At 46.8% G+C, this 13,274-nt stretch overlaps 1 protein-coding gene across 1 annotated transcript in view; it reads right to left on the reverse strand.

Annotated features, from left to right (window-relative positions):
* The window catches only part of LOC147632317 (proteasome activator subunit 4-like), a 121,232-nt gene that overhangs the window by 50,551 nt on the left and 57,407 nt on the right, over positions 1–13,274 (reverse strand). Inside the window, exons 2-10 of the mRNA XM_086807148.1 lie at positions 8,778–8,880; positions 8,569–8,681; positions 3,571–3,693; positions 3,359–3,463; positions 3,083–3,257; positions 2,671–2,790; positions 2,477–2,544; positions 2,252–2,353; positions 1,944–2,172 (exon numbers count right to left, since the gene is read on the reverse strand). Of these exons, the coding sequence (XP_086663274.1) occupies positions 1,944–2,172; positions 2,252–2,353; positions 2,477–2,544; positions 2,671–2,790; positions 3,083–3,257; positions 3,359–3,463; positions 3,571–3,693; positions 8,569–8,681; positions 8,778–8,880 (1,138 nt within the window). The remainder of the gene's footprint in view (positions 1–1,943; positions 2,173–2,251; positions 2,354–2,476; positions 2,545–2,670; positions 2,791–3,082; positions 3,258–3,358; positions 3,464–3,570; positions 3,694–8,568; positions 8,682–8,777; positions 8,881–13,274) is intronic.

Genomic DNA, 13,274 nt, shown 5'->3' on the forward strand with positions numbered 1-13,274 from the left:
TTATTACAGAAAGCTCTTTATGGTCTTAAGCAAGCTCCTCGAGCTTGGTATCAAAAGATTGATAGTTTTCTCCTTTCTCTACATTTTGAGAGGACTCATGCAGATCCTAATCTTTATGTGCTTATTGTGGATGATGATATATGCATTCTTGTGCTTTATGTGGATAATTTGACACTCACTGGCTCTAATTTGGAACTACTTAAATGGGTTCAAACTCAACTCACAACATCATTTGCCACGATTGATCTTGGACTACTCCACTATTTTCTTGGTTTAGAAGTGTGGCAATTTGCTTCTAGCATCTTTCTTTGTCAAAAGAAGTATACTTTAAGGTTGCTTGAGAAATATGGCATGCATGATTGTGCATCACTCACTTGTTCCATGGATCCTAATTCAAAATTATCCAAAGATGATGCTTCCCCTGAGGTTGATTCTACAGAGTATCGCCAACTTATTGGTTCTCTACTTTATTTGGTTAACACTCGGCCAGATCTCTCCTATGCTATGAGTATTCTCAGCCAATTCTCTTCACAGCCTCGTCGATCTCATTGGCAGACAGCTTTGAGGATTCTTCAATATCTTCATGGAACTCTTGAGTATGGCATTTCTTATGCAGGTGGAGATACACTTATTGGTTACTCAAATTCTGATTGGGCAGGGTGTATTGATACTAGACGTTCCATGTCAGGCTATTGTTTTATGCTTGGTAAAGGACTTGTTTCTTGGAAATGTCAAAAGCAACGAATTACTTCTTCTTCATCGACAGAAGCAGAGTACAAGTCATATCTTGATGCTACTTCTGAAGCACTTTGGCTTCAGCAAATTCTCAATCACCTTGGATGTTCATCTACTCCGACACTCATCTACTCAGATTCACAGAGTGCTATTGCTTTAGCCAAAAATCCAGTTATTCGAGGACGATCCAAACACATTGATGTTCATTTTCATTTTGTTTGTGATTGGATTTCTGAAGGTCGCATTCAGCTTGAGTATTATCCTACCAAAGATAATGTTGCTGATTTGTTTACTAAGCCTCTTCCTCGACCTACCTTGGATTATCTTCTTCAGCGCGTTGGCATTGGTCCTCCCATCTGGACCCGAAGAGGAGGTGTTGGATAGGTGTCATCTCCAGATGGTGTCACGCTAGTGGCACACTCTTTAGCCTCTAGGCATTTTTGGGATTTATAGCATTCATTTTCATTTTTTCCTATTTACACATTTTTGGGTGGAGGAAAGTGTGGAGGAACTTTTCTAGAGATCCGTTCATCTTGTGCCTATATATATGAGGCATTGTAGTTCATTTCTAATCAAGTTGGCTAGTGGTTCATTGATGAGTTCTTGAGTACATTGTCTCTTCTCTCATCTCTTCTTTCTCACAACCTTCGTGTGAGATTTTTGGGCAGATCTTTTGGCAAATTTTTTTGGCTATTTGGCAGCATTTCCCCTAATTTGCCAGAATTTGATACTTTCATTGCATGGACTAGGTTTTGGGCCCTATGGTCCATCTATCATGAAAGAAAACAGCTGATCTTTGCCACACAAGATATTCCCTCTTTTGCTTTCTTCAAGTGATACCTTCTTTTATCTCTTCGGGATTCTTTTGACCTTGGAGATCTAGACTTGCACCAGCTACAACGTTCTTTGATTGCTTTTGAACTTTTAGCTGTCTCATAGTTGGCCAGCCGGGCTTGTAACTTCCCTTTTGTTTCCTGTATTTTGATTGTGAGTTTTCCCCTCCACGGAGGTTTCCCACTAGCAATATATCGTATTACAAAGAAGAAAAAAAATGCAGGGTGAGGTATGGCACACCGCGGGTTGGGGGGGGGGGGGGGGGGTGGTGGTAGTTATCTCTAGCTTCCAGTAAATATTCATCACTACAAACCAAAAAGCATCCAATCTAACCATTCGAAAGTTGAACTTACAAATTTGAAGTCTAAACTTACACTATCCAAAGCTGTATGAAATCGTGCAATGCTCAAAGGCAACATCGATGAAGGCTCGATATAAGCAAGTGCAGAAGATGCCATAGCAGCAGTCCTTGCCAATGAGGCATTTTTGCTGAATTGCCCCCTCTCTATTAAACGTATTGCAGTTTCTACAAAAGTTTTCCTTTCCTTGCTTGTCAAGAAGTAGACCAGCTCACCATGTGTTTCTGGAAGAGTCAATGGCTTTCTGCAACCATTGGCTAGGTCAATTTAGAAATAAATAGTCACACACACTAAGCATAGACTTCAAGAGAATCTCTGAGTACCTTTGTTCCTTTGCAAGCCGTTTTAAGAAAAACATCACCATATTCCATAGAAACCGTTCCAAAGAAGATGTCCATGGACCTCCATTTGATGGATGATAGTATCTGAAGAAGCTCCATTTTAGCATTAAACTCAATCCGATATCAAATAACACAATAGCTATACTCAATTCTTTCTAGGACTATGTATTGTCCATTACTAAGTAAGCATACAGCAACAAAACCTACTGCTCGAGAAGATCCACCATGCCATCAAGATGTCTTTGAGCAGAGCCACTCGGCTTGAGCAGATACACCTTCAAAAGAGAACGAATTGAGTATATACATCATAGGTGAAACTACATTTAACTTATCATGCCAATCTTCTCTTCAATAGGAAGCAAACCACCTACTTAATGCCTTCAGTAACAGTGAACTCTTACAATCGATTTGGCAACGTCCTTGGGTAGTGAATGAGACCAATCCGAAGTAAAAGCAAGCATGACCTCTCTAGTAACCTCTCTCTGATAGGGGTATACTCCACTTGTTTTCCCCACTGGGACCTGAGGGCAGGTAATACAACTCAATAAACCGTTTCAAAGTAAGTACAAGGTCCAAAGTGGACATGCAATTCTTCCAGAATCTTGGCCCTCAATCCGGAAACATTTATTGCAAGGACCCATGACCACATGAACATGGTTGACCACATGAACATGGTTACATCTACGACGTACCCATAACTTCTTCCTCTCCAGATGACACAAAGTTAAAACCTTGGAAAGATAACATTACATTTTTATAAAATGTCTAGTATTAAACTTAAACGATATTATCTAAAATAAAAGGGCTGCATACCTCAAAGGATCTCAAAAAGTGTGAGAAAAGCACGGGCACAAATTGTTCCACATGTAAGTTGGGCATGCATACACTCTTTCGTATGCACCGTCCTACTAAGGATGCCCATTGTGCGTTCCAATATTGACAATAAGGCACTCCATCCCACAACTCAAGACAGTCTGCAAACCATTCACTGAAACACGAGAACTTCCTTATGACAAACGAAGCCTTATAGAGTCTAGAAAGAATTATCATATGAAAACCACTGCACTACGTAATACCCTTTCGAAGTACCTCGTATAGAAGTCTGAATCTGCCTGTGGATTTACAGGCAGAAACATTGAAATAAAACCTGCTGCTTCAAGTGAAGCATTGTGTGAAAGATCTTCCAGCATAGGCCTGCATCATGCCCACAAAAGAAGAAGAGAAAAAACTTTGCATTAACGCAAGTCGACTTTCCACCCTGAAGGTCTTCTACAAGCATCACTAAACAAATTTCAGGGTACCTGAACTCTGTCCATATTTCTGCAGCCGAGCCTTTTGGGAAAAACCGCCTACACTTGCAAATGATATTTGATAGACTCTTGACTTGAGATCCTTTCAACACAACTCCCTCAAAAGAACGTCGCCTGCATAGAAATCACCCTTTTTAATCCACAAAGCTATCCTAATTTTTACACTTTTTTCAAAGAATTGTAACATACTTAAGGCATTTCAAAGACATAAAAAACAAGACATCAAGTCTACAAGAGCATAACTAAGCGATTTTGTCGAGTCAAAGCAATCATTCGTGGGGTACCTAAAACATGGGAACATGAGAGTCATTGAAATCAGTAGTTCCGCCAGGCTTATGAGCAAATTAAGGAAGCTGGAGCTAGACGAGGTCATATGGGCAGACAAGGCACTATATGATGTCACAGCACTCATACCCAAAATTATTAGGCTGTATGTCAATGATGTAAGCTAACCTACAATGATGGTGTAAACTAAGAACACTCAAAAAATGCAGGATCTTTTTCAAAAACACAGCATAAGCACAATAGAAGACAAGGATAGAATTGTCTTTGAAAAAACTGGTTAAAAGAATCGACAAGCGAGCTCGCTCCTGTGTTGCCCCGGTACCTGCGTACACCCCTCCCTTCCCACACGCCCCTCCAGAGTCCCACCCTTCCCAACTTCTCCTCAAGCTCGCCCCCGCCGCCCCTTGTCCTCTCCTTCCTCCCGCATTTCTGTGCCCGCCCACCCCCTTCTTTCTTTTCTTCGCCCCTCGCCTTTTTGAAACCAATCAATAACTCAATCAGACTAGTCACGAGCATTATATGAGATTGATTGAGTGTTGTTTCCAACTGATTTTCCACGAGGATTACCTCTTGAGCGAGGGGTAGACCATGTTATCGAGGTGGTACCTGGTAGCAAGCCTTTCTCGAAGCAACCTTATCGGTTCAATTAGACCGAAGAGGATAAGATACAAAGGCAGCTACATGACTATCTTGAGAGGGGTTTTATACAGCCTAGTAAGGGCACCACTGCTTCTTTCAAGAAAGAAGAATGGCATGATGCACTACTGTGTTGATTACAAAGGGCTAAACAAGCTCATAGTTAAAAATCACATTACCTTGGATGGATGACCTTATGGATCAACTTCGGGGAGCTAAATACTTCACGAAGATTGATCTCAGATCTGGCTATCATCAGATTCGGTTTAGAACTGAAGATGTGCCAAAAACTAGTTTTCGTATGAGGTACGGCCACCATGAGTTTTTGGTTTTACCTTGATGTCCCTGCAACCTTCCAACAGATGATGAACGATCTACTTCATCCATATCTAGGAAAGTTTGAGGTGGTTTTCTTGGATGACATACTTATCTACAGTAAGTCATTGCACGAACACGTTCAGCATCTCAAAATTATCTTACAGATCCTGAGACTAGAGAAGCCATACCAAGGAATCCAAGTGTAATTTCTTCAGACAGGGTTTCTCTATTTTTGGGCCATATCATCAGTGAAGATGAGGAAAAAGAAGGGCAAGAACATTCCTCAGATGATATGGGAGGATGTTCTCAACACTAGTTTTGAGGCATTGAAAGAATTGGTGACTACGTCACCAATGCTACATTTAGTAGATCCGAGCAAACCATTTGTGTTTGAGACTGATGCTAGTGATTTTGCCATTGCGACAGCCCTATTCCACAATGCAAGGCCACTCGCTTTTGAAAACAAAAAGCTTTCGCAGGCAGAGATGTGGTACCCCACTCAAGAAAAGGAATTACTTGCAATAATTCATGTCTTGAAAAAGTGGAGATATTATTTGTATGGCTCCTAGTTTGTTGCTTGGTCATCAATCCTTGAGATATATTTGGTCACAAGGGCAGCGGGGCTCCCTTCTATTCGCATTCTCATCGCCTCCTCGGAGAACCTTCCTCGTTTGATGGCAATTCCCCGTCTTGACTACTCCACCTTCTTGCAGCAGGTAGAGTTTTTGGTCTCCTAAGGCAATGTTTCGTATGCCGCCAGATGGGCCACCTTGTGCGAGCATGCCTGTGCCAGCAATCTAGCTTTTTCCAGCCACCGAGCCCCTGTTCACGGTGTGCCCAGTTGGCACCCAGGCCTGATGCCGACCGCCAGTCTCCTCCTCCTGCACATAACACCCCCCCCCCTTCCCCCCTTCTTGTACGCCCGCAGGACCCTAGCAGGCCCTCGCAGGCCCCACCTTCGTTGACGTGGTGGGCGGGATGGGGATCGTTCCCCCATTGACTCGACCCCTAAGGTAACCTTCCTGAATTCGAACTGTTACAAGCTTCTATCATCCGAACCTCCCCCGGCCACATCCATGGTCCAGCCCCCTCCCTCCCCCCTCAGTAGGAGGGGGGCCGCAAGCCCCCCCCCCCCCCCCCCCCCCCCCCCCCCCCCCCAAAAGCCTCTTCTTGCCTCCATCTGCAGACATCTGTGGAATCTCCCGAGGGTCCTCCAATTTCCTCCTCCTCACTCGTAGTCCTGACACCCCCCCCCGGGGCGCCTGCCCGCCGCCTTCTGCAGACAGAACCTGTGGAATCTCCCCAACCTCCTCCAGTTTCCTCCCCACCCCCCCCCCCCCCCAAAAAAAAAAAAGCCTCTTCTTGCCTCCCTCTGCAGACATCTGTGGAATCTCCCCAGGCTCCTCCAATTTCCTCCTCCTCACTCGTAGTCCTGACACACCCCGTCGGCCGCCTTCCTCTGCAGACAGAACCTGTGGAATCTCCCCTACCTCCTCCAGTTTCCTCCCCCACTCTCATAGCAGCACAAACACCCCCATCCACCCCCATTTACACCCCCCCCCCCCCCCCCAGCGTCCCCCAAAAAGGATCCTACTCCCCTCCTGCACCAGCCTCCACCCTCCTAACCCCACCCCACCCCCCAGCACTTTCTCAGCACAGAGGGGGCTGCCCTTCTGGTGCACTAGATCCCCCCAAAGCCACATACAGGTCCTGCAGAAGTTTTTTGATCCAGTGGAGACGTTCATTTGCTCCTCGCCGGTCTCCTCCCTTTCCCTCGAGTCAGAGAGTGCTCCCCTCTGCCTCATGGGACACCCGGTGGATTATTCCTTCTTCGAATGCCTTGCTGTGGAGACTAGCTCTCTAATGGAGGTGTTGTTATCTCAGGGTCCCGGAGGCTATCGAAACAGCTTGGTCACATCCCAATGGCCAGCCCTCTATGACCGAGGCTAGGGAGGTTCACTCATTCATTTTTTTCCATCTCAGCTTTTCTGCCAAGAGAGGGGTTTTCGGGTACATATGCAATGACAGGATTCACCCCATAGCAGCTCGCACTAACGCGAGCACACAGTGGACTTTCCTGTTCACCCGCATCTGTGCTCACTTGGAGCGTTTGCACCCCAAGATGGACTGCTGACTACTGCCTGTCCAAACCAGCCCCAAAATCATTGCAGGCCAAGGAGAGACCCTCGAGAGTCTGCAACCCCTTTTCTTAGCCATGCAGATCATCTCTTGGAATGACCATGGTTTCGGCAGCGCCCTTTGCATTCAGCGCAAGATGCCGTCCTAGGCATTTGGAGTCCCACCCCTTCCTCACTAGAGAGGGCAACAGACCGATTAGGCACTACAGGCCCCGACATGACTCTTTCTTCCCCCTCCCCTGATGTGGTCTCCCTCCTAGTGGCCAGCCAAAGAGGGGGCCCACACTCTTGTTGCTTTCTTTTTCTTGTACCTCTTTGGAGGGACGTACATGACAGGCTCCTCCTCGGGCTGTTTTTGTACTTCACTTTTTGTAGACATTTCTCTTTTATGACTAATGAAGCAACTTTTTTTTCATCAGGCCTTGGGCCCAAGATCCTCCCATAGTTACCGGTTTTTCACCACCCGTAGGCGCTTAATTATCACCAGGTGGAGCATCAGACATGAGTCTCCTCTCCCTTGTTCCACAATAAGCACATGGGAATGGGACATGCCTTATTACAAGCATGCAGAAGTGTATTTAAATTAACACTAATTAAACACTGATTAAGAGATAATTTATGCTAATCATTTAATGCTACAAATACACAAATAGACCAAAAAGTTGACCTAATCTAATGTATATATTGCAAAACACGAATATTTACAATGATGAACTTGGATCTAGACTCTAATCCTCACTCCTATCATGCTAGCAATAATGCAACATGTATGAACAAAGGTTACTTATGTCCCAATACTGAGGCATGGCTGAGATCTGCACGTTGGAGATGCCTTCTTGCTAATCCAGACACTTCCACTGCCGTGCATGACTTTGACTTGGCATATGTTGCACTGAATACTCACATCTAACTCTCAGCTGGCTATTCATATGCATTTGTAGAACTGGTCGTTTTGTTTAGGGTTGGCTGTGGCTAGTCAGGCAGCACAGAATCCCATAGTTGGCACTTTCAACCGGCTAACTACCAGCTGACTCCACACTAGGGCGCCTGGCCTTGGGATGTCCGAACAGCTCCTGGGTCATCTGAATGGTTCCTATCCGGCCTCTAATCTTGTCTATGAGAGTGTTAGGTTGGGAAACCAAAAGAGCAAGCGAAAAAAACTAAATGGAGCAAAGAAGCATGGTGGAGAGCAAGCGACCACATTGAACAGGTCTACACATGCTCTGGCCAGCCCCAGCCAGGTGTAGCAGTTTGTAAGGGAAAAATAACAAGTGAAACCCCTCTGAACGACCAGCTGACCAGCAGTTTGGGGCCGGGGGGTGGGGGATTTGCCAATGATAAGGGACGCATTACTCCCCACCCACCCCCAAACTCCCTCATCCATCCAATTAGGCATCCATTCATTAGCAACCCTACAGCCTAGAGTGCAACCCCAGAATGCAAACATGTAACCAAAGAAGCTATAAGACCATGAACCGCAAGCATTTAGAAGTCAGTATGCTAGTTTGACTCTCCAGCCAGGATTTATAAAGAAACAAACTTTCACAGTCATAAGTCCATGGGCCTCCCTAACAAAAAAGCTAATACAGTTGACCACCATTTAAACCGTTACCTTTTAAAATTTGAGCGCAGCAACAGGTCATAAAATGGTCTCCAATCAAGAGTAAGAGTCAGCTTTTTTGAAAATTTCTTTAAAAACTTGCAGAGAACACCACCCCATCTTGCCTGTAAGCACAGTCTTGTTAGCTAAAAACCAATGTGATCTAAGCAAGAAAAGGTAATGCAATGAAGATGCAAGATAAAGAACAAGTTCAGTCTTACTTGTACATAGTAGTTTTCTTTGGTATGAAGAAATAAATCCAAAACAATTGTGACAAAAAGCTCGACATCCGAGATTGCCAAATCACTTTTCGATCTAAGAAAACTGCAAAGTGACCAAAAAACGCCCCTTAAATCTTATTCCATTTAACACTCTCTCTCTCTCTCTCTCTCTCTCTCTATGTTTTCTTTCTGTTTTATTTTCCATTCCATGATGAGATATGCCATGGACATTATTGTATCACTTTGGTCTCATAGGCCCATCGGGTCTTTAGTAGACGCTTTTTTATTCAGTACTTTTTCATTTTGTTGGGATGACAGAGGATACCCCATACAGGTACTCCGATTTGTCTCATAGGCCGAGTTCGGTCTTTTGGAAGACGTTAATAAAATCTTTCTCTCTCTCTCTCTCTCTCTCTCTCTCTCTCTCTCTCCACCTCTCTCTCGCCTCCCTCTCCCGCCTCTCTGCAGATGACCTGCCCACCTCTCTGCTCTGTGCGCACCCATGATGTAGCCCGCCTCTCTCTCTCTCTCTCTCCGCCTGAATTGAAAACCCTCGACTCTCTCTCTCTCCGCCTGCATCTCTTCGCTCTCTCATCGCCTGCATCTCTCTCTTCGCCTGAAGTGAAAGCCCTCGACTCTCTCTCTCTCTCTCTCTCTTCGCCTGCATCTCTTCACTCCCCTTTCCCCACCCGCTTGCATCTCTCTCTCTCTCATGGAGATGTGTGTGTGCGTTAGGACTGCTGCCCACAAGCGTGCCCATGCTGCCATTTAGGTTTCTAGCTGCGTTTAAGGGTTCGCGTCTGCGTTTTTAAGGGTTTGCGTCACTTTTTTTTTCTTTTTTTTTCTTTTTTTTAAAATAAATTTTATTTACACTGTCGCAGATCTGCGTTTTAGGGTTTGGCTGCACTTTCTGAATTTCAGATCTGCGCTCTCTCTCTCTCTCTCTCTCTCTCTCTCTCTCTCTTCTTCCATGGCTTCCCCCTTGCGCAACCCGACGAAGGCGACCTTTATGGTCACAAACAAGAGGATAACAAATGTGGAAACAGTGGCCACTTCCAGTTGTGAAGCTGAGTACAGAGCAGCTTTTACAGCTACAGTTGAGTGTGTGTGGCTCAGACATCTTATGGCTGATTTGGGTGTTGGACAGTCGTCTAGCACTACGATTTTCAGTGACAGCCAAATTGCATTAGCAGTTGCTAGGAACCCAGTGTTTCATACTCGCACTAAGCACATTGAGGTGCATTACCACTATGTCAGGGAACGACTCGAGGCTTTGTTTTTTGTTTCTTACAACTTTGTAATAATTTCGTGGAGGTCCCATGCGCCGTTTATCGGCTCCTAGAGGACGATAATACATTCTTCTTCTTCTTCTTCTTCTTCTTCTCTCTTACCTTCAGTTCTTTCTTTTCTTTTCCAAACAGTGTATCATATGTCACATGGTTGTAACTTTGGTCTCATAGGTCACTTTGGCCTTTTGAAGACGTTAATATAACATTTCATTTCTCTCCCTTGAGACACCAACTTTAGATGTACTCTCAGTTTTGGTCTCATAGGCCACTATGGCCTCTTAGAGACGTTAATATATCATTTCAGCTTAGACAGACTTCCACCCTTCCAGTACTCTCTAGAGGCACCCTCTCTCACCTTGACACATTCTGGGATTAGTAGAGTCATCAGACAGGACCTCGACACTAGGAGGACATGGCTAGAGCCCTCACAGGAGTTGGGGACGAAGATGGCTTTCTATAGAGACCATCTTCTCCGCACCACTGAGGATGGCTATATACTTAGACCGAGCTACATGGATACCCATTGGTCTCATGGATTGAGGTGCGCCATTGGGCAGATCCGCACCTCTCAGTTAGAGATAGAGATAGGCAGATTTAGAGGCATACCTCCAGGGGACAGGATATGTCAGATTTGTTGGATAGAGCCAGAGACGGAGGAGCACTACATCTGTCGTTGCACAGCATATTATGAGATTCGAGGGCGCTACCATTGCCTTTTCAGAGAGGGATTTGGACCACTGGCTAGAGTCATGGACTATTGTGATCAGAGACGCTTGGGTTTTTATCTCCTGGAGATCCGCAGGCTCAGAGAGTCCATTATGAGGAGCAGACGCCCGACTGGCAGGGAGTCCACACAGAGACAGATTACTGACTTCTTTAGAGGGACTACCCGGGAGGACACATAGCCAACAGCCCAACAGTGGGCACCCCGTGGGACTCTAGTTGAGAGAGCTATCCAGTTGGGCAGATCCAGACGCCCAAGGGTTCGCAGATCCTTACATCAGAGACAGTGCCTACACCGAAGGTGCCTACACCGGAGGATTCAGAGCAAAAAGCTGAGACAGGTGTGACTGCGTTCCTGACAGGCCACACCACTTTGAACTTTGAAGTTTCCGATGACCATCATATCCAACTTAAGATCATTGCGAGGCATCGGGCTCGTCCGACCAGGCATCTCACTATGGCAGATATCCAGGCCATCCGGCAGAGACCCATGCTAGAGCTCCTAGGATGATTACCACTCCAGCCATATACTGTTGTACTCACTGTCACTTTTGTACTCCCCCATATTCATGTATTCATGTATCCATGTACCCCATTTTGACTAGTAGCATTAGCTTCCCACTCTCCCTAGTTGCTGCTTCCGGATGCTCCCTACTAATGTATTGTAGGGCTAGATACTTACCTTCAGTCCTTTCTTTTCTTTTCCAGATAGTGTATCAGATGTCACATGGTTGTAACTTTGGTCTCATAGGTCACTTTGGCCTTTTGAAGACGTTAATATAACATTTCATTTCATTTCTCTCTCTCTCTCTCTCTCTCTCTCTCTCTGCGCTCTACGCTCTCTCTCTTCGCCCGCCCCTGTTCGCCTCTCTCTCTTCGCCCGCCCCTGTTCGCCTCTCTCTCTCTCTCTCTCTCTCTCTCTCCGCCGCCCACCCCTCTCGCTTCGCCCTGCGCCCACCCCTCCCGCTGCCTGCCTGCGCCACCCCTCTCTCTCTCTCTCTCTCTCTCTCTCCGCCGCCCACCCCTCTCTCTCTCTCTCTCTCTCTCTCTCCGCCGCCCACCCCTCTCGCTTCGCCCTGCGCCCACCCCTCCCGCTGCCTGCCTGCGCCACCCCTCTCTCTCTCTCTCTCTCTCTCTCTCTCTCTCCCCGCCATTTCGCCTGTGCCTCTGCCCAGCATTTCGCCTCTGCCTCCCTTTCCGCCATTTCGCCTCTGTCCAGCATTTCGCTTCTGCCTCCCTCCCCGCCATTTCGCCTCTGTCCAGCATTTCGCCTCTGCAGCATAACTCTCTCTCTCTCTGCTCGCTGCCGCCACCCTGCTCGCTTCCCCCGCCTGCTGCCCTGTTCGCTGTACGCCGCACAGGTCTGCTGGCAATGGCCACCGTTGCTCTCCGCCCTCCTTTACCCCTCTCGCTTCGCCCTGCGCCCACCCCTCCCGCTGCCTGCCTGCGCCACCCCTCTCTCTCTCTCTCTCTCTCTCTCTCTCTCTCCCCGCCATTTCGCCTGTGCCTCTGCCCAGCATTTCGCCTCTGCCTCCCTTTCCGCCATTTCGCCTCTGTCCAGCATTTCGCTTCTGCCTCCCTCCCCGCCATTTCGCCTCTGTCCAGCATTTCGCCTCTGCAGCATAACTCTCTCTCTCTCTGCTCGCTGCCGCCACCCTGCTCGCTTCCCCCGCCTGCTGCCCTGTTCGCTGTACGCCGCACAGGTCTGCTGGCAATGGCCACCGTTGCTCTCCGCCCTCCTTTACCCACCTTTACCCACCCACCCTTGCTCAGGCCCCCAAGGCAGCAGCATAACTCTCTCTCTCTCACTTCTTCCATGGCTTCACCCTTACGCAACCCGACGAAGGCGACCTTTATGGTCACAAATAAGAGGATAACAAATGTGGAAAAGGAAATGAAGGAATGGAAGGCAGAGATGGAGGGATGGTGGAAGGAGAAAGCAAACTTTCTCCAAATGGTATTCAATGAGGGTAAGCGGTGGAAAGAGGAGAAGGAGGATCTCATAGCGGAAGTCAAAGACCTTCACGGGGAAGTCAACACGCTCAAAGGCGTAATTTCAGCTCTTCAGAGGGAGCTTGCAGAGACCAAGGCAAATGGTGGACTTGAAGAAGGTGAAATTCAGCCATCCATGATAGAAGAGCTCAAGGTTATCAAGGAACAAGTACGGGCAATTAAGGAAGAAGAGAAGCAACAGGAAGCAAAGACTTCCTCATGGGTGGAAGTCATCACCAAGACGCAAAAGAAGATGGATGAAGCGGAGAAGTGGATAGAGGTCGCCAAGAAGGGTAAAGGTAAGGAGATAACAACCCCTACACCTACAATCATTAATATGACTTTGGAAGAGGAACAACGAAGACGTACACGTGCTTTGCATGTGAGGATTACCGGCCTTAAAGACGGGGATAAAGTTGAAGAGGAGGTGAAAGAGCTTATGGTGTTGATGGGGATTGATAGTCCGACACACGCAAAAGCCTGGAGAGTGGGC

This window comes from Cibotium barometz, chromosome 13 (assembly GCF_041138505.1).
Source record: "Cibotium barometz isolate CiBa-2024 chromosome 13, ASM4113850v1, whole genome shotgun sequence".
Classification (NCBI taxonomy): Eukaryota; Viridiplantae; Streptophyta; class Polypodiopsida; order Cyatheales; family Cibotiaceae; genus Cibotium; species Cibotium barometz.